A 22,429-nucleotide genomic window follows, 5' to 3' on the forward strand; every position below is an offset into this window, starting at 1 on the left:
ATTTTTCAAGTATGCATTTGTTACTTTTAATCTAATACGTACATGGCTGCCCAAAATGAGGCCCATGGGCCAGAGTTGGTCACCTAAGTGGTTCATTTGGCCCATCAGGCTTATATTATTATGATTATTATGATGAATAATATTCATAATAATATTTTCTCAGTTAATTGAGTCCTTTTTAATCCGTAAAATGTCAGAAAATCTCGAAAACGGAAATAATGATAAACCACACAACCACGACAAACCACACAATAATTCAGTTGTTGTGATTTATTTGTAATATGGAGCAAAAAAAACCTGAAAATATTCACATTGAAGAAGCTGAAAAATCTGAAAAATTAGTGATCGTATCAAACTGATTAATCAAGTAATTGTTGCCGCCCTTAATAATAATAATAATAATAATCATATACTATTAATATGACTGTTTATGCTGTTCACCCTTAAATGATCAGTAAATTGTCATGAAAATGAATATTTCTAATCTGTGAATCATTGGCCATTTAGTGACAAATGTTATTTGTTAATGCTAAATCAATATTTATTTTGGGATTAAGATCCCAGCACTTGCTTAAATAGCGCTTTACTTTTGTCCCACAACACTGACAGAGTATAACATACTTTACTGCAGATGTGTGCAAGACATGCAGTAGTGACAGGAGAGGAAGTGATCATTTCCAGAGTATGCATCATGTAAATACCAGTCCTCTTCTACACTTGTATCCAGTCTCTTCACCTCCTCCTCCTCCTCCTCCCCTTGCCCTTTTCCCCCCTCCCTCCCTCACTCCCTCACTCTCTTTTTTTTTTTTTTTTTTTCTTACTCTGCCTTTTGTGTAAGTGAAGCCGGGGGCCTCCCAGTGACATAAGCCCTGCTCCTGTAAAACTAATAATGACTGAGATTTGTGCGGGCTTTGAATTCTTTCTCTCTCTCTCTTTCTCTCTTTCGGTACAAGAAACAGAATGGAGAGAGAAAAAGAGGGGAAGGAGAGAAGGGTTTAGTGGTATATGGTGGGGGCATATATATATATATATATATTTGTCCTACATTTAACTTGTGAGATATAAAAGAAAGAGAAGATGTAGAGAGAGGCCCCCCCCCTCCGTCCCCTCAAACACGCCACATACTTTCATTCTTTATGGGTCATTGCCACTGAAATCACCACTGTGTCCTCGTCCAAACACAAACACACACACACACACACACACACACACATTTATCTTCATTCAGGTGCGGTGTTGTATTTTATTCCCATGCACTGTGTCATAAATCACTTATATTCCATCACTAACAAAAGAATCAGGAATGTAAACACGGATGTTGGACGGTATTTTTAAATAAACCTCATACTTACCGTGCACAATCCATTCATTTTTTTCTCCCCCACTTTTCAAGAACCTTCAAGAGTCTTTGTTGTGGCCACAGTGCAGTTTTCCATTGTTGCCAAATGTAAAAATTCAAAATACAGAGGTCTTTCAGGTTTCGTTTTCTGACGTAACTGGCAACCTGTGGTTGCTCGGCAGCTGAGACTCTACTGACTGCAATGATTGGTAGATGGCGGTAGGTGGCGCCACATGCCAAAACATGATTTCAAAACATAAACATGATTTGCAGTCTGCAAAATATTTTTTTTTTTATGCAAATATTTTGTCTGTACTGTTGTTGTTGGTGAGTTCAGTTTGTTATATGAACATTATTCCTGAGTCTCTGTGACATATAAGGAGGATTTTATGGCCAGTTGCTTTAGATTTATAATGCACCTTTTACTTTGTCCGCACAAAGGTAATTTCTATTAATTTGAGAAAAGGTGACCGTAGCACTTTCTAATGTCCTTTTTCCATTTCCAAACACGGATGTTGGACGGTATTTTCAAGCAAACCCCATACTTAACTTTTTTTTTTCTCCCTCACGCTGCAACAGAACACAGAATCTAAAATATTGTACGTCCACAGCCGTGCACACAATGACAAAACTCTGTCAAAGTCACATAAAGATCACCAGATGTGCTCCGAGACGCAACACAGGGGTAAATGGGGAGGAGACACACATAATTGCCCTTTCCAACGGTCTCCCCTCCCTCCTTTTAACCTCCCCTCCTCTCTCTCTCTCATGTGTGCATGCAGACGCTCTCTAAAGCACTGATGAACAGCTGCCGTGTCTCCCTTTTCCCTCCATTTCCACTCCTTCTTCTTAAACTCCTCTTTATTTCCCTGCCTCTGTATACTCCCCCCTCCTCCTTTCCTTCCCTCTACTTTGTCATTCTGCCCTGCACTTTTTTCTCAGGCAGATATAAAGGCAGGTCCTGTTGAAGGGAGTGTGTGTGTGAGAGAGGGAGAGAGAGTGAGGGGCTTGTGTAATCTCTGGCTGCACATGAACACCAGCCGAGGTACTGCTGCAAAAAGGCACCGCAACGGAACAGAGGACAACAGGGGGAAACTTTGGCAATAAGAAGAAGGAATAATACCTACCTCTCTCTGTAAGACAGGAAGGGAGGAGAAGGAATACTCACAGAGAGACTGTTTTAAGTTTGAGGATCAGAGGACACAGACCATGCCGGGCTCTGTGCTGCTGCTGCTCTCCCTGCTGGTCCTCTCCACAAGAAGTGATGGCAGGAAGATCAGGAAAAGAGGACTCAACCATAAGGTGGGAGCTGCTGTGTAACATCCTGAGTTCATGCACATCATGAATAAATAAATGTTTCTTCTCTTATCTCTATACTATGTCTTTTGAAGTGGACACGGCATGGCCTTTCAAGGTGGAACTAGGTGAAAGCTCACAGAGTTGGGTGCACAATACGTGACACTGTTACTTCTCACACTGTGAGAGCAGTTTTGTACCTGAGGTGAGAGATGGTCCAGTTGACCCCCGGAGCTGAAGCGTGTTCATTCATAAAGAGCAGCAGTGCAATTAACTTCACTCAAGCTCATTCAAGTAGTTAAAGGAAGAGTGCAATGACTTGCAAAAAAGCTGCAACGTGTTACGTGAGTTTGAATATTTTAACAGCAATATGAAGACCAAATTAAACAAATACTACATTAAAAAAAATAACTAATATTCTTAAAGGTGCATTATGTAATAAATCTAAATCAACTGGCCATATATGTCACAATATGTCACAGAGACTCAGGAATAATGTTCATATAACAAACTGAACTCACCAACAACAACAGTACAGACAAAATATTCACATTAAAAAATATATTTTGCAGACTGCAAATCATGTTTATGTTTTGAAATCATGTTTTGGCATGTGGCGCCATGCATGCGTTGAAACTTCCTTCTTTTCTCTAGTAGCACGAAGTAGCAGCTAAGGCAACTTGAATGTTCGACTGGTGGATATAATCCGACATGTTTGTTGTTGTTTGTCTGTACTGCACATGGATCTGACGTCAACGCGTACAGGAGGATAGCCGTGACAGCGTTAGCAGCTCAGAGCACGCTTTTGCGTTTTCAACCCTTTAGACGGGAATGCGGCGATGGAGCGTATTTAAGATTTCCACTCTGGAGGGTGGGTAAATTTTTTTGCGTTTTTAAGCCCCAAAAACGCCATTGCCCTCTAAACTAAAGGCACATCTGATAAAATATTTTGTCGGTGTCACCCGGGAGCGTTGTCGTGTAAAACCAGCATAAGTGTATAACTACATTTCTGTAGCTTGGCATAAGACTTTAACTTGTACTTTAGGCAAGGGCCTTGTTTAACGGATTCTGTTGTTGTTTTTTGTATAGCTTTGGAAAATGTGCAATCTACAGTCTCACCATTAGGTGTCTCTAGTTCCTAAACATGGATCTTTTTAGGATTTAACACATCTTACAATAATATTGTGGAATATGATGATTTTATGATGACGAAGCATCGTAAAAGTTCTTGAAATCGCACCTCAAACAGGATTAAAGTGCTTTATAACAAAAAATAATAAGCCGTAGATGAAAATACTGAGTATTTGCCACACGGCTGTGATGCTTTTGTACATTTCTTTTTGTTCTTCACCACTGGTAAAACAGCAGACTGGATGCTTTTGATGTTGAAGCGTGAAAAATCTACACGGACATTGGGGTTTGTTTTAAGTTGTGATGAGGAGCAACAGGTTGGAATTAGTCTGTGATTTTTCAGATTCCCATATGAGTAACTGAGGAGCACACACACACTCCATATACAACCACTGTGTGTGTGTTTGCAGTGGATTATTAGGGCAGGAACTGAACTCGCACACTGGGCCCCTGCTTGTTAACTCTGCTCAGTGTAACCGATTGATCATCGCCAACAAGAGTTCAGTGTAGCGCAGTGCCTTCTCTTACTCTCTCCCTCCCTGTGCAGCCATGTTCTTCATTTCTGATGAAGGGTTTCATGCCCTCGTTTTCTCTTCTTCTTCTTCTTCTTCCTCTGATTTTAGAGTTACCCTTTCACCCTCTCTCCGGCCTGCTTTCACCTCTCTCGGTGCCTCACCCCATGTTTTCCCCTCTCCTAAATCTCCTCCTCCCGCTGACAGGATGGGCCAAAGGCACCATCTCACTGGACTCTGCTTCAAAGCCGCTGTAATTGGAACATGCTGACACGGCTGTGCGTGTGGAGTTTGTCGGGATTTCTTTCTTTTTTTCTTCATTTTTATTCCTTTGAACGTTTTCATCTCTGCATCTTTTCTTTTTTTTTACCTCCTCCTCCGCCTCCTCCATACACAAACACAATCTCATTCATAACACGGCGGACGTGCAGAAAGATAAATTATAGTCAGGGAATAATTCCACGTAGGCGCTGCGCTGCAGAATGGATGTCATGACGGGGAAACTTTTAAACAATTCGGAACAAACCACAGACCACCAGCATGCTCTCTATGTGCTCCATTCATTTGTAGGAGTTAAGCATGTTAGTATGAATGCACATTGAATTCAAATCAGTCAAAATGTCAGGAGGACATTTTTAAAATGCTTAAATAGAGATTGTTTTAAATCAAATCATTTTTTTCAATGAGTTCACACAATGCACACAGGAAGTGATTGAGTTTCAGGACAGACTAAAGCAAGAGCAGCAGCAGCACACTACTGTAGTAAAGCACAGGTTGACGTATGACTGAAAACACAAAGATGTGACCATGAAAAATGAATAAATTCTCAGCTATATTCAAAAAAGCTGGTCATTTCATGTGATAAATGCTACCTGTCCCCGCCAGAACCTGCGCTGCTGTATACACACAAACGCTCCCCCAGGCAAGACAGGTTTACAGATGAAGGACGCAGAAAACACGTAATGTGACATAGTTTCTGCTCACAAAGGCAGAAAAAATTAAAATAACAGCAATACTGAGGTCAGCTGGTCCATGTCAGGGCTTCATATGTGAGGTTTATTTACGCAAAATAGGAACAAAGCACGTTTAAAGTCAAACTTTTAACTTCTTTTCTCAAAACACAAGTCCTGTCAAATCTTTAGCTCTGGTTCAGGGACATGTAAACGTTCATCAAGACGCACAAGAATAGATTTTAAGCAAAATCATAATTTTGTCATTCATACAAACACAGTTTTAGACCTCATATGAGTCAATATAAATTGCAAATTGGCAAAACTGGAAACACTTTTTAGAAACCTTTTTTTTTTTGCCATTTCAATTGTTGCATATTACTTTAATTTATGAAACATAATAAACTTTTTCACACCTGATAGTCTATTTCTAGTGAATAATTTGAGAAAAAAGTGACTGTGAAGTGAGTGGTCACCAGTTCTGTAGCACTTTCAATGTCCTCTTTGCATTTCCAAGAGAAAGGGCCATATAATCATAATAATTATTATAATAATAACAGTAAAGGATCACACACACACACACACACAGGATGATTTAGTCTCCCACCGCTCCTAAACACCTGTTAGGGCATGTGAGCATGCACTACATTTTTGAGGCTATACCATCATGAATGTTAACAGTTTCATTCACTTCCTGCTCTTCTCTGACGGCGCAGAGGCTCTGCAGATGCTCAGAAACACGTAAACTTCCTGCACTTGTACTTTGTCCAAAGGCTGAGGCGAAAATGTGTGGCTTTTATGACGGCTGCATATTTGTAAATGATGGAAAAAACACATTCTGAAACTGTGTCTTTAATCAAACAAGATTAGAAGAGACTGAAGTCGATGTGAAAATCTGCGTTAAATGCGATGGATTCCAGCTCAGAATGTAAAGAATGTATTTTAATGGATCTGTAAGAATGCGTGACAAATGCTGGCAGTCACTGACTGTTTAGAATGTCTGCTCACACCCGCCATGTGAGAATTTCCTTTCACCCTCATGGAAGTGAATTTGGTTGGCGGAGGCAAAGTCAAAGTATTTGGCTTCAATTAAACGTCGGGTGAAAAACAACACTCACAACAGCTCCTAAATCATTTTCATGGCATGTTGACTTGTAACAGCAAGAGCGGAGCCGCGTTCATTCTTCCACGATCTGCGGCGAGAGAGAAGTGTTGGACTGACTGAATCATCACCAGCTGCTTAAACTGAGTGAGGTTCAGCAAGTTCACGAGTTATGTCAAACTGTAACCTCGGTTTGAAACTGTTTGCTAATGTTTTAATGCTCGGCGAGGCCAAATTGAAAAATGTTAACAACTCAAAATAACAAGTCTTGTTGAGTTCATGAAGTACATGAGGGATTTCAGTTCAGAGTTTAGATTTGTTGATGAAAACCACTTCAACCTTTTGTACTCTGAGCAAAGTGATTATTGAACAAATACACAGTTATATGCATTTCAAACAAACTTCACTGTACTGCACATTAGATGAGTCTTAATTCTTAATTAACAAACAAAAATGTGACACTGAACTACAGGGCTGAAACAATTACTCTTTGTTTCTCAATTAGTTAAACGGTTACTAAATTAATCATCAACTATTTTCCTCACTGATTAATTGGTTCGAGTGTTTTTTAAAGAATTAAACCAAGTTTTCCGATTTTGCAGCTTCTTAAATGTGAATATTTTCTGGTTTCTTTGCTCCATACGACAAAGAAATCATTATAATTGAATCATTTTGGCTTGAGGACAAAACAAGACATTTGAGAACATCATCATTTCCAGGTTTGAGAAACAGTGATCTACATTTTCTGACAGTTTATGCACCAAACAAGTACTCAATTCAACAACCAATAATCAACAGGTAGTTGCAGACCTATACATTGTTTATTATAGCAGAAGAAGACATATCTAACATTACAAAACAGAACAAATCCAAGGATGTAAGACATAATGTTTCAAAAACACAATATTGTATCAGAGGCTGCAACACTGACAAGAGTATAGAGGTCGACTGATATGAGTTTTTCTGTGGCCGATTCAAATACCAATCTTCAGAAATCAGTGCAGCAGATTTTTTGCATTTTTCCCCTTGTAAGAGCTTGATAATTACACATCACACACAGTCTGTCTCTCCCATTCTGTACACATTGAATTCATGAAATTTAGAAACTTTAGGATTAAAACTATAAAGTTTTCAGCAGCCTTTCTCAAGGTCCTGAAAACAAAACATTGTAAACTTACTTGAAAAGTAATTATAGGCCAATGGCAAATGTGAAAAATCAGTCTGATTCTACACTAGATTCAGACATTAATCTGTAAATACATGCTTTTTGTCCCCCTCCAAAAGAGCTACATTCACATTTTCTCCATGTCCAGCTTTTTGTCCAAATCCATGGTTCTCAAACAGTGGCACATGTACCACTGTTGGTACGCGAGCCTCCTCTGATCAGAAATACTCTTCTACTGTATCCCAGGGTATATGAGCAATTAGATGATCTAATTAGGAATAAATCTGCCTCCTGTGAAAAGTCCGTAGTTGACTTTGCTCGGTCCATTTACATCGCTGTATTTCCTATTTTCTCAGGTGGTTCTTGGTATAAAAAGTTGAAGAACCACAGTTCTAAACCAAACCTCTGCTCGTCTACATCTCACAGTTTGACACAAAGGCTTTTTCCTCCAGCTGTTCGTTCTTACCTGTTTGTCTATCCGCATGTTTCCCAGCATCAGTCGTCAAAACTGTTGTACTGGACGGATTTACGACGTGCTGCTGCTGCGGCGTGTTTTTTTTTTTGCCTCCCAGCTGTGTCTTTCTCCATCTACACGTCGCTCTGTCTTTCTGTCAAAGCGACTGCTGGCACAGAGACGAGGAAATGAGTCCTGACAATTCAAAAGCTCCTGCCAGATGTGTTTGCTGTGAGCTGCGAGCGGCTTCGTTTAGTGTGAGATGTGAGCTGTAAGCTGAAACTTGTACAAAAGAACACAGTTTCTGCCTCATTTATGCACCTGTGTGTTCAACCTTGGCCTGTATGAGTAGAGGGCAGAGATTTAGGCCTGTCTGGAATCAACATTCACCCTCAATGGGCTGATTAAATGCTAAGTTTGGATGACGTCATGTCTGTTTAGGACAAGAAAATTATGTTTTTAACAAGTCTGTCTGAACAGATGTGACTGACGTCAACATGTTTGTGTCGGTGTGTGTTTGCATCTGTGTGACAGGGAGAAAGATGGGTGAATCAAAGCTCTACACACGCTGCTGTAACATGAAATAAGATTGCATTTACATTATCATGTTATTGCTGATTCGAGTAAAAAAAAAAAATATATATATATATATAATTTCAGCGGATCAAAGGATGTGACCTGAGGAGGTTGTTTCTAATCTGGATCATGTTCATTGTTTAGACTGCGGCCCTAAGCATATCTGATAAGAATCTGATTAGATCAGATCTTCTGAACAAAATAAACAAAATAGACGACATAAATCAGTGTCTGTTTCGCTCCCAAAATGTTATGTGGAGCCAAAGCAAAAACCTTCTATTGTCGTTCTCTGTGTCTATTGTTTGAGAAATTGTTAAGACACTTTGAAATCCTATCCTATCCTGTCAAAATCGCTACAAAATCACCTCCATATGTGGTTTTGAATCAGCTTGGGAAAAAATTTGATCTATTGTGGGGTTTTTTAGCAGTCCAAAAATGTATATAATCAAATCTGGATATGCTGAAAAATCTGATTTGGGCTTCAGTCTAAACATGGCCTAAGTGGCCACTTGCATCCTTAACCCACCTCTGAATGTGGTTCTGTGATCAGATCTGAGGATCCATTCAGGACAGGATTGGGAGGGTTCAGATTTAGCTCAATCTGGACAAGACTCGATCCCTAAGAACGGACGTACATTTCCATGTGCAGTTAAGTCAAGTGCAAACCGTAGCTCGACTATGACGTCCACTTGGACTACTGTCCTTGTCCCAGTGTAAGAGCACTAGTGGCTTAAGTCTGTTCACCTATGTTGCTAGTACACTCTTAAAAATAATAGTGGTAAGTTGAACCATGTAAGGTTCTTTGGCTTGTCCTCATAGGACAGGGATGTCAGACTCATTTTCACCGAGGGCCACATCAGCAAAATGGTTACCCTCAAAGGGCCAGATGTCATACAGTCATACAGAATAAATGTAACTAAATGTAACCAATATAATGTAAAATAAAGGTAACTACTCCGTAACTTTGCAAGTAACCTTAATTTTGCTAAGTAACGTTCTGTAATTATTACTTATTCAGGTTACAAATATGATGCATTATAGATGTAACCTGGTCCGCGATGGTGATGCCGTCACTTTGCAAGTAACGCAATCACCATGTATTGTGGGAAATGTAGTTTATGGTCAACGCACGCCTTAAAGCAGCATAGACCTATTTTAACACAGGTTTTTAAGCCCAATTAACCACTCGCCGACCACATAAAATGACGTGGCGGGCCACATCCGGCCCCCGGGCCTCGAGTTTGACACGTGTCATAGGAGAACCCTTTTTGGTTCCTTTTATAAAGGTTCCACCTGGGACCTTAGTGTTACCAAGAACCCTTCCAAAACCCCTTATTCAGGAAAGGGATTTTAAAGGGTTCTCTGGATGAAAATGGTTCTTACTGGAACCCTTAGTGTTACCAAGAACCCTTGAAAAACAAATGGTTCCAGGTAGAACCTCAACCCTTGTTCGTATGTCGGTCTCCTCGTCCGTCCAAAAACTGGGGCGTCCAGGCCAACTTACGTCCAACTTTGCTCGGCCTAAAGGTTCCTGAAGAAGTATTTTGTCTCCCTATTGCATTGTCTGGGTGTGTTAATTCCAATTTCAGTCAGAAATGTTAAAAAAAAATAATGTACCGTCTAGCCATGTGTATCCTGGCACAAAGGGAGGAATCTGTCCATGTGGTTTGATGTCAGACCAACACAGGGTCTAGTCTCTGGTGGCTTCTTCTCCCCCACTCACTCCCCATAAACCGCAGAGCACAAAGAGTAAAGAATTAAGATCAATCAGGAAAGGAAGTGGAGTAAAAAAAAAAACAGAAAAAAAAACAGGGAGGAAGAGAGATAGTGACAGTGTTGCAGACAGACAGAGTCTGGATGGGGGTTGGGGGGATGTGTGGCTCATGCCCACAGACAGATATGAACATCACACACGGGCCTGCGGCGTTGGCAGCGTCTCTGCGGGAGAGCGGCACGGCAGACGGGAGTGTAAATAAACAATGTGGGACATCAGAGAGATGTGTGCAGGATTGTGTGATAGAACCCGGGGATCAGGTACACGGCAAACCTTCTGGCTTACAAACGCAGGAAGGGAGTAAGAGCCCGGATCACACGCAGAGACGGTGTAAGCCGAAAATTTTGAAAGGCACCGTGCAGCGATATCTTGCACTTATCACAACGCATAAAAAAAAAACACACACACACACACACGCTTACATAAACAGGAAGGGCACACTTGACCTTTTGTTGCAGACAGATCGGATATAAGACAAGGGGAGACAGCAGTTGCCATTATGTCATTATCCAGTCACATCAGACTCATTCATGAATCTGAGAGGAGCAGGAGACGCCGTGAACTCAGTGGCTCCACGGCTCTCACTTATCTCCTGACGGCGCGTCGTCCAAGTTCAGTTGGTTAAAGCTTATTAGAATTAAACTATAAATCAAACGGACAAACAAGTCCATTTGCTTGGTCACTTGGGGGCAACACAACAAGACCACAACATTACCAAAACAAGACCTTTTAAGTGTATATATTATTGATTTTTCTGGTTTATGCCCACATAGAAGTAAGGTATCCATACTTGATGACTGCTATGACTATTACTACAGCTAGTAAGGAACTCCATATGTTCATAAAGTTCTGAAATTAACCTCTTATTTTCTCCAGTTTTGAGAAATGCATTATATCCCTGATCCATTTGGAGAAAAATGGATCTTAAAAGTATCAGGTTTCTTGCAAGGGTGACAACATGAGTTTGAATGTGAGAACAGCTCATGATTCTTTTTGAGGACAGAGGACAGAAGCCAGAGACTTCACAAACTCGGTCAGGGTCAAACTGAGTGGCAAACATTTGAACTTTCTCTAGAAGGTTTAAAAACACTCAACCAGAACGAACAGATTTCGACAAGTCAAGACAAAAAAAATTCAGCGAATAAATATTTCACATCGAATGAAAACTTAAATGAACATCTTCTCTGTCGAAAACTACAGCAAACATTCACACAATTTCCGCCAACCAAAACATTTTTTTTATTTAAATATAAGAAAGGTTTTTTCGTAAACATGATACTGATGTGTGTTGGCACGTTGACCTGGTCGTTACTCGCCAACTGAACCCAATCTCAGACTTTCCATTCTCTTGGCAGCAAAGAGATTCTCTAAAAAAGTCTTTTTAAAAAAATTATTCCCTAAGGAGTTTTATCAGCAACTGTAGCAATGCATGTGTCCATTTACTGAGTGTAAATCCAGGTAGAAAACGATGCACTTTCCCCCAGTTGTGGGAAAGTTTTGTGGGCAATAAAAGCAACACAATAAGCCAAATTCCTCCATAAACCAACCACCATCCACCCACTAAGCGAACACCTGCCAGAACGCTTTAATGCACGTTTAAAAGTGAACACACTATTGTGTGTGTGTGATGCGAGATACTGCCCTCAGTGCCAAACATTTGCTTCCATTTTTCTGGGTGGATTGTAAAGAACGTACAGTAAGCCTGTGTGCAGCCCAAAAACTCTTAGACCACCGTGTGAACACCACGGCAACTCACCACAACGAGCCAAATGAAAAAAAAAGAGGAGTCGAGGAAAATCACCCACACATCTGATATAATCGTAAAAAACCCGAAATTGGAGCCGAAACAGAACACATGCCACAAACAAGCATGACCACAATGTTTTAGTTTTACGACTGCATGACAAACGACTGGATGACAGCCCGACAAAGGCAGTGGGATCGTTAAACCTCGGACGGGGAAAACATTTGTCCTTCACTTGTGGAGGAAAAACAGATTGAAAATTCACCTCAATAATTGTTTTCCGTGTAAGCGCACATGTAAACTGTCTGTCATTGAAACATCCTCAAATTGTTGCCTGTTGTGCTCCTCCGATGTGCCAACTGACAGACGAGACATTAAACACCTTCGGTTTGTGCTTGTTTCAGTCATTCCGAAAATCCCCCGGGTGGGAATTTGGAAATTAGAAAAACAATAAAATCAGTCAGGTAAAATGTGTAAACCCGAAATATGACATTTAAGCTGTGTTTGAACTTATAATTTGATAGAGTTGTTGTATTTCTGTTACTGGTCTTTCTCTTCTGTCTCTACCTCGTCTTCCTCTTGTCCTTTCTGTCCCCCATTTTTCCTTTCACCCCAACCTGTCTCGGCAGATGGCTGCACATCTTTGAGTCTGGTTCTCTCCAGTGATGCCTAGTGCTTACTCTTTATGTGGGTTTCTCTGCTCTCTATAATAGTGTAAAGGTTTTTGCCTTACTATGTACAGGGCCTTGAGATATGTTGTATTTTGGCACTATACAAATAAAACTGAATTGAAAGTTTCCATCATGGTACAGTTCGGTTCGGAACATTGAATCCCTCGGCCAGGCTTGCGTTTTGACTGAGAACAGTACCTTGCATTTTGTACTTTTATTAATCCCCATACGGAGAATACGTCTTAACCCTTCATCTATCAGAAACTTTCCTAGAATTAGGACCGGCAGGTACCTTGTGGCAACCCTCCGGTTACAAGTCAAGTTTCCTTTCCACTTGGCCATGGGCTGTACCTGTACTTGGTAGACAGGGTGTGCGCTGTGCCATTCTTCATCATCATCATCATCATCTTACGTCCATAGTCAGAAGTGGGAGTAAAGTCACCTTTTGAGTTGACCTTGTTCCATTTGAGATGTTGAGCCAGAACCATGTATCTTGGGCTAGCCATCGTTAGCAGCACTGAATATTGAATAGTACTATATGTACCACTGATGTGTTGACAGAAGTGCAGTTATCAGTACAAGGTTGCTCCAAATGTCTGAGTTATATCTGTGTGTGTGTGATAAACACATCAGCACAAGTCTATTTGACTTTAATTTCAGTGTTGGTAAAACTCCAAGGTTCTGGACACACACAAAGTTGTAGTGAGCCTTCACCACTTAGCAGAAAGTGGTGAGATAAATTTAAAAAAGTCGATCGCGATGAGGCAAATTACGGTGTAAGAGAAAACATGAGCGCTGCTGTTGTTTAGTGAAGCGCAGCTGTGCTTCTTGTGGTAATATTTCCCATGTGTACGCAACTGAGAACAATGAATGGCTACTCACACACTGCGCCACACCATGACACTGATCATGGTGTGTGGGAAAATGTTTAAATCCACAAAATCTGGCTTCATAATGTCCCAAACAATGGGAACTGGTGAAAGTGCAGCAGCTCAGTATGTATGGGTAGTCCTTTTGGAACTGGCTGAAGGTTAGGAAGGTCAGTTTTAAGTGTTTTTCTACAGTTTCTGTATCTTCTGTCAAAGATTCTGAAGTGTGTCTTTGCTTGGCTCAGCATCCCGTGGCCTACTTTCTGCCTCTCAGACTCTCCGGGGGAAGTGTTTATTCCCACAGTGTGGATCATCTTCCCAATCCAGGTCAAGATCTCAGCAGACAGTCCTCCATACCAACACCAAACATTCACTGTCTCTGCTGGCTGTGCTGGAAAGTGTCACCCAGGCCCTTTGCTGCTCTCTGGTGGTTAAAAAGTGTAACATCAAGACAGATTTGATGTTTTATTTCTAATTAAGCCTTTTTTTTATATATATATATATGTTTGAAATATTTTCATATAATTTGGTAGGTAGAATCTTTTTATAAAGGTTCCACCTGGAACCCTTTTGGAGGGTTCCACCAAGAACCCTTGAAAAACCCTTTATTCAGGAAAGGGGTTTTAAAGGGTTCTCTGGATCAAAATGGTTCTTACTGGAACCATTAGTGTTACCAAGAACCCTTGAAAAACCCTTTATTCAGGAAAAGGTTTTTCAGAAGCAAATGGTTCCAGGTAGAACCTCAGCCCTTGTAGAAGGACCATTTTGGAACCCTTATTTCTAGGAGTGTAGAAACTATAGTCACCTTTGCATATCAGAAGGATTTAGCTTCTTCTTTGTTTGTGTAATGAGATTCCACTTCACAAAATGATAGTTTGTCCATTCAGGCTACTGTAGAAACAGGCTGACATAAGATGGCTGCCTCCTGATAGTAAGGCCCTTGCCTAAACTACATCTAAAAAGCCTATAAAACAGAACTGTGGATCTAGTCTATTTCCTATGCCCACAAACTTGATTGTGTTTGGGGTCAAGATAAAATACTCTTTGCCTTTTTCTCCCCCCCCCCCCAGGACTATGAGTACCCCAACCACCCCCAGTCCACGCAGCACCAGAAGAACGACCGGTGTCCACCCCCTCCTCAGATGCTGCCGGATCGAGCCTGCGAGGTGCCGGGCTGCCGCTCCGACTCGGAGTGCGAGCGGCACAAGCGTTGCTGCTACAACGGCTGCATCTATGCCTGTCTGGAGTCAGTTCAGCCACCACCAGGTGAGCAGAGGCATCACACAGATGGGTGGACCTGAAAACAGCCATAAAAAGATGCTTCTTCACAGAATCCAAGTTATAAAGGCATTAGGGTGCAATGATTATACCATAAATCAATTATTAATCAATTAGTACGTTCATCAGCAGTTCTCTAGTGGTTTTTATAAATAATTAAAACAGATTTGTATGCTTCTTAAATGTGGATATCCTGGATTATTTGCTCCATCTACCAAAGAAATCATTAAAACTACATTATTTTTGTAACTAACTGATTAATCGCAAAGTCAACAGAAGTAAAATAAGGTCTGTATAGTACGTACAGTATTTTCTGGGTAGAATACAAACCGCACGTCTAATTCTGTGTTGACAGCTGCTGCCGTTATAAATCCTAAAATACGTGAAAGAAATGCAGAGATGTAAACAATCATAGTCGTGTGAAAACCAGAGTCCAGTCCAAACCAAAAACAAACCCTCAAATATTACGACCTTTAATCACCATGGATATGAACAAATAGGACTTTATTTGTGGTATCCAGCCTCGCTACAGCATCCACATCATGTACTTCCCTCTTTGCAGCGTGCATTAATAACAGTGTGTGTGTGTTTGTGTGTGTGTGGTAAACAGTGCTGGACTGGCTGGTGCAGCCAAAGCCTCGGTGGTTGGGGGGGAACGGCTGGCTGCTCGACGGACCTGAAGAGGTTCTGCAAGGTGAAGACGTCGCAGAAAAACACTCAACTGTGATGTCTGATATATAAAAAGACAGTGAAATCATTGTTCTGCAGCCTTTTGATTGTCTCTCTTGCCCTTTTATTAAATGTCAGAGCGCGGCTTTGTTGATTGTGACTTTTCTAGGTTTATGCTCTCAACATTTTTCCACCAGGTTTGATGAAAATCTGTCTTGTCTCATTTTGGACGAAACAAAGCATTTTTTTTCTAACCTTAACGATCAGTTACTCAGAAATGAGGTTCTGTCTCAATAGGACCAGGTTTTGGCCCTATTGAGACAGAACCTATTTGGGCCTATGGGGGCTACTGGTTTGTGTTTATGCCAGAAAATGGCAAAACTAAGGAAGTTGGACATTTCTTTATGGATTCGATATTTGAGATACTGTATTTTTCATAAGATAAGCAGCTGTAATTACAAAGTTAATGAAAACTCTTTTGGCCTAAATATTGTTAAATAGTTGAAGAAAACATGACCTTACAGAGTCAAGGAGACACTCAACTACCCAAAGAACTAAATTAAAGGAAATCCTTGAAACAATGGCTTTCATGTCATGTTTCCAGGGCTAAACAATAATATTCAACCAACTTTTTCTGTCCACCAGCTGAGGCGTGCAGTACGACGGAGGACGGAGACGAGCCTCTCCACTGCCCCACAGGCTACGAGTGTCACATCATCAACCCGGGAAACCCTGCAGCAGGAATCCCTAACCGGGGCCAGTGCATCAAACAACGTGGCAACTCTGGTAAGACGCTAATGTAACAGACAGACGGATTATTAATCCCTTTGGGAGGTTCCCTCAGGACACAGCTGCTGACTGACCACAACACAGCTTTGGGACACATGATTTCCTTCCCTCATCTTGCAACAGATCCTTCTGTCAGTCTGATCTGATGGAACTACACACTGTAAGATATAATAAGTTGGCTTTACTCAAAAAAAATGTGCAAACTTATTGCCTTAAACTAACTGAGTTAAGTAAACTTGATTAAGTAAGTACATGTAACTTATCAAATATAAGTGTGCAGTACTTCCAAGAACTTATTTATAATGAGTTTACTATACTAAACTAAACATGGGTATTTTGAGTTCACAGCTATTGAATTAACTTGTTTGTTATGATTGTATTTTACTAAAATAACTAATTTATTGTAACTTTACTGTACTGAAATAAACTTGTCAATTCTGAGTCTACAGTACTTAAAATAACTTTATCATCACCTAATTTTAAAAGAAAAAAAATACTGTGAAAAAGAATTTCATCTGCATTGAATTTATTTCAAATGGGCACAGAACAGTATGCAGATTTAGTGCTCACATTTTTTTATGTTGTGAAACATCACATTTCTTTTCATAACATTTAACACCTGCATCACAAAATGCAGTTTAATAAAAGCGTCAAACCTCTCTTTGTCATAACATCAACAGTATGCAGATTTAGTGTGAAAACACAGAATGTATGCTGGATTACCGGTATTTTCTGGCCACATTAGCCAATACATCACGTTTAACAATAAAGCTGTACCTATGCAGCTCTTAAAATGGTTCAAATAAAAGCATCAAACCGCTGTCATAAAAACATTAACAGTATGCAGTTTTAGTGTGACTCTTAACATCCTGGATTCCTGGTATCCAACATATCACACTTCTTTTTTACACTTACAAGTCCACTGCATTTGAAGGTTTTATGCTGAGCCAGTAGGAGAAGCAATACTCCAGACGTGTCCACTGCAGGGGAACTGAAGGTCAGGCTGGGGTTTGATAAATCTGAAATGAAAGAAAATTTGAAAATTATTAGAACATGTAATTGTAGCCTGAGAAATAAACACAGAAAGGAAGAAAAAAAAGAGAGAGAGAGAGAATCCTCACCTTGGATCAAGCTGGTTCAAAGCAGATCCTGAAATACTCCCCTCTTCAGAAAAGGAGGGAAACTGCAGATTCAACGTCAGGACTGAGTGAGAGAGAAAGAGAGAGAGCAAGAGAGAGTGTTTGGTGAGATGATTATTTATCCATAAGTGCAATCATTGTATTATTTGGGACACAAAATAGGTACTATGGATTCCATTAGATTTATTTAATTTGCTTTCCTTTTTATGATCATAAAATTTACAAAAATGCAATTAGATATTAATTACTGCACAAGAAGAATCATGAGAAAATACCTTTTACTGCTGAGATTGTACAATGTGTGGACTCCTCATTAGTTTGAGCCTGTGTTAGATACAGTTAAAAAGAATAAAACAACTCAACTGTTACTACTCAATATTTAAGCATACACAGTATTGCAGCCATCTTCAAATAATGACCAGCCTTTACAACATCGTTGGTCAAATACAAGTGAATGCTAAAACTATGACAAACACATTAGTCACAAGACAGTTCTAAGGCTGACATATATGCAGCTTATGATTTTAACAGTGATCCTGTTATCCTTAAAACATTACTGTTTGTCAGTCTTGGTGTTAACTAGGTAATAATGGATTTAATTTCAGACACACACACACACACACACACACACACACACACACACACACACACACACACACACTATGTGTGAAAACAAGTTCACATTTCAAGTGCTTAACATTAAAATACAATTACTATGACTACTATACTGAAATAAATACCATGTACATAATGTCAAAAAAAGTCTCTGGTATATCACAATGCAAACTCATGTCAGGTAGTAAGGCAAAACTATCATGTAAGCAAAAAAAAAACTTGTTTAACTCAATAATTATTTACACATGGATTGTAACATACAGTCAAATACAATATAGTAATAGTTTACTGGAGCTTCATCATTAGGAGCAGTCGAGTCATTATAGTGTTCAGTAACTTTTGTAGAAAAAAGAAAAAAAAAGAACGGCATGCATTCACGTTTCAAACAAGGCAGCGCCCGCTCTAACTTGTAACCGAACATAAAAAATCATCATCGATCGTCATATTTGCACTGACACGACTCCCAATCAACATACTCGACTTATAATGTCGAAAGTTTAAATACAGCGGGGAAGTTTCCCATCTTCTTCTCTGTTTTTCAATGTGTGGCAGCGTCACAGCGTCACAACAGCCTGTTATATGCACTACAGCGTGTACAACGTGTTTCACCTTAAGTATGTCAGCGATAACAACAAACGCACCTCCACTGACGTCGTGGGTTGCGAGTACGTTCTCGCATCTCCAAGCTAACCTCTAAGCAAATAACCCCCCTAATCTATTGTTTATAGCGGATAAGACTACACAGAGACACACGGCGTAACATCGTACATGATAGATAATGTTATCCATATCTCTATCGATTGTTTTCTCGCCGATTTAATCGAAAAAAATGCATTGGAGGACACTTGGCGAAACAGCAGAAAAGCGTGGTTAGCGAAACAGCAGAAAAGCGAACAGACTTTCATAGTTCCCCTTTTACTCAAGCATGGACTCACCAAATCAATGTTCCCAACAGCAGCAGAATGGTGACTCCCAGAATGTGATGATGGCGATTGCTGCGGTGTCGAAGTCCAACATCATGTCTGCAGCGCGCCAAGAGGCAGGTGGTTGAAGACCCGTGTCAGTGCGCATGCGCAAAATTTTAAACGTTTGGGGTAAGGGGGAGGGGGGAGCAGTGGCACAATGTGGTTCCCAGGACTTGGTTTTTCTAAATGAATACAACTTGAGCATACTGAGTTTGGAAGGTTTTTCAACCCCAAAGTACAAGTAACTTATTCAAAATGAGTGTTAGCAACATGTTAATAAAAATTGAGTTAAGTACACTTAATATCTTTTATTAAAGCCAATGTTTAGATTTACAGTGCACCCAAAAACCACCAGAGTCTGGACTGGTTCTTCTTAAAATCAACAAATCAAACTAAAACAAACAAATCTGAAAATCTAGTTATTTCACGTCATGGACGTCACTGAACTGAGTTTGTTTACACTGTCATGGTGGCAGGTTTCAGGTGTCAGCAGGTGTCAAAGGCAAACCTTTGATAAAAAAGTACTTCTGACCATTGCAATACCAGCATGTCAGCCAGCGTGGATATTATTCAAGATCTGCAGTATATCCCAACATTTACAACTTCCTGAAGAACCTTCCCTCATCCTGTGCTCCGGAGAACATGGATATACAAATCGCAATTAAAAAATGTAAAATAAACACGATGTTAGAGTAGTAAGCATTGTATTCTGTATCCATGGAGACACAACTACACTCTTAGAAATAAGGGTTCCAAAAGGCTCCTTCTACAAGGGCTGAAGTTCTACTTGCAACCATTTGCTTCTGAAAAAACACTTTCCCCGAAAATTGTTTTTCAAGGATTCTTGGTAATGGTTCCAGTAAGAACCATTTTGATCCAGAGAACCTTTTAAAACCCCTTTCCTGAATAAAGGGTTTTAAAAGGGTTCTTGGTTTAAGGTTCCACCTGGAGCCAAAAAGGGTTCTCCTATGTGGACAGGCCGAAGAAACTTATATGGTTCTATTCATTTTAAGCACTTTTTTTGTGTCCAACATCTTCACTTTTTAAGAAAACAGCCAGTGAAGAGGGTATAAACGCTGCCTGGTACGTGTATGGATTTGAATAGCTGACACTGGTCTTCCTGCCAATATGGCGTTGTTTTGGATCCAAGTATTGCATGATGGGATTGTGTGACACCAGCTACAGGAGACCCTCATACCTTATTTCAAGACACTTTAATAAGGCTGAGACCGAGGAAACACTTGGCGACACAGAACAGGAGCAAATATCCTGCAGAGTCCGACTAATAAAAGGAATAAAATCATCAAAATACAATCTCCTTGTTGTAAGAGCAACAAGATTGTCTTTGGGGGAGAGAATGCCTTGTCTGAGAAACTATTCCTGGATCTTCAGAAATGTCCTGTAAATCAGTTCCTGCTGACAGTCTAGACTACAGTTTTGATTTCATAATACATTTTTATTATTATTTCCAGATGGTCGCAGCATGAGGCACAAATTCTTTAAGGACTACAAGGACTACTTAGGTAAGTGAGGTAATGACGACATCTTCAAAGAACCCCGCACTCCCTCACGCTGTCTAAAGCAAAATGAACCCGCCTGATGTGATGATGCTCTTTCTGTTGTGTGTCCTTGACCGACAGTTACCACCTCCAACAATGCAGTAGGCTACGAAAAACATCAACACAAGCACCTGGGATGAAGTAGGTTTTTTTGAATGTCGTATCATTCTTCTTTTATTTCGACCAAACACCTCATGTTCTCGTCTTTCTTTACCTATCAGTTCAACCATGACCTCAGCCTCAGCGACGACCATAACTCAACCTCAGTCATCAGCTCATCTCCCCCCGAACCAGGATCACAGCTCACATTTCCATTGACCTACAGCTGCTACCTCCTCTCACCTTCAGTGCATACAGCCAAAGAAATACTTGTGTTTGTGTTGTTTTGTCTCTCTGTGTGCTTGTGAAAGAAAAGGATGTAGATGGTGTAAGCAGAAGAAGAGGGAGCAGGGTGTGTGTAAGTTGTTCTCATCATAAATCTCAAAGAATGTTTGGAAACCTCGCCACTTTCACATTTCTTCACGGCCCTCTCTCTTATCCTTGGACAAACTTGGACGCTTGGTCGGCCCTGAGAAAATCAAAACCACATGGCTCTGTTTCTCACTCGCCGCAGCACGCTATTTTACATTTTCTGCAAATCTGGAAGGATTTACGAGACAAATGCGAGAAACCGCGGCTGCTGCGGCTGAATAAAACCCAAATGTGAACGTGACAGTCCGTCAGTTCAACGGGAATAAATGCCGCTCGAGTGTGTGTATGCGAAAACTAAAACTAAAGAGGAAATCAAGAGGAAATAGGTAATTCAGACGGATTCTCCACCTGCTACATTTAAATAAACACACACACACACACATGGCGAGTGTTTGGTGCTGAAAAGATCCATAATATAAAATATCTGCAGTGCTGATGGTTATAGAAGCTACTTATGTTATTGTTCATGTGCACATTAATTAAAAAGTTATTCAGAATTCAGTTTATTGAATCATTGCAGCATAATACACGAAGAAAGTGCTTAACAGTTACTTTTCAAGCTTGATTTTCTCCATGTAAACTAAACTACAAAACGGTGCTCACTTTCATAACGGAAGAATAAACAGGTCATATATATATATATATATGTATATATATATATACACACACAGTGATAAGCTGTGAACACACAAGCAGAACTAAACTGATGTTTGAATGTTGGTGTCGGCCTCGTTTATTCTGAATAAACTATCATTGTCAACATTTCTGGTGAGTTTCCACGTTGTTTTTTCCTCTATTTTTCTTTCACAAATTTCCAGCCAGTAACTAAAAATCAGTGTGCAAGAAAATAAGTCACATTTTCTTTTAAGAGTTATGTCTTTGCTCTGCTTTAACATATAAAACACAGGGATAAACTGTTCGTGCCTAGTAGTTTTGGTATATAGCTATCAACTGATGGCTCGTGGGCCAAAACTGGCCCGCCAGCATTAATATCTGGGCCAGTAGATATTTTTTAATTTGCTTATTTTCACAAAAATGACAACGTTGACTGAGTCAAAGAGCAACAGAACAACACATCTCCCACTTTTGTACAAGACTTTGTATATTTAAGGTTACTAAAGTTAGAAAAGTTAATGTGAAAAAAATGGTTTTGTCTGATGAAGATGTGGTGTTTTGGCCCAGTATTGAATTGTGTAGAGAAATGTTTGTACTTTACTTGCAGACCCCTGCTATATACAGTAGTATACCCAACTGTTTGTATGTGGGCCCACTCACACTATACTGTATACATATATATATATATTTCCAACCCAAAATAACACTGTATTTTATGTCATATACTGAAATATAAGTTACTGAGT

The 22,429-nt window shown here is 40.1% G+C and overlaps 1 protein-coding gene across 1 annotated transcript; it reads left to right on the forward strand.

Moving 5' to 3' along the window:
- Nucleotides 1–2,542: 2,542 nt before the first annotated feature.
- wfdc1 (WAP four-disulfide core domain 1) lies at nt 2,543–20,737 on the forward strand (the record flags this gene model as incomplete). Its single annotated transcript, XM_083893271.1, has 6 exons — nt 2,543–2,641; nt 14,654–14,849; nt 15,472–15,555; nt 16,176–16,316; nt 20,511–20,561; nt 20,679–20,737. Exons 1-6 carry the CDS (start codon nt 2,549–2,551, stop codon nt 20,735–20,737), a joined length of 624 nt encoding a protein of 207 aa, XP_083749397.1. The 5' UTR covers nt 2,543–2,548.
- Nucleotides 20,738–22,429: the final 1,692 nt, after the last annotated feature.

The sequence above is a fragment of the Microchirus variegatus genome (assembly GCF_963457635.1).
Source record: "Microchirus variegatus genome assembly, chromosome: 8".
Classification (NCBI taxonomy): Eukaryota; Metazoa; Chordata; class Actinopteri; order Pleuronectiformes; family Soleidae; genus Microchirus; species Microchirus variegatus.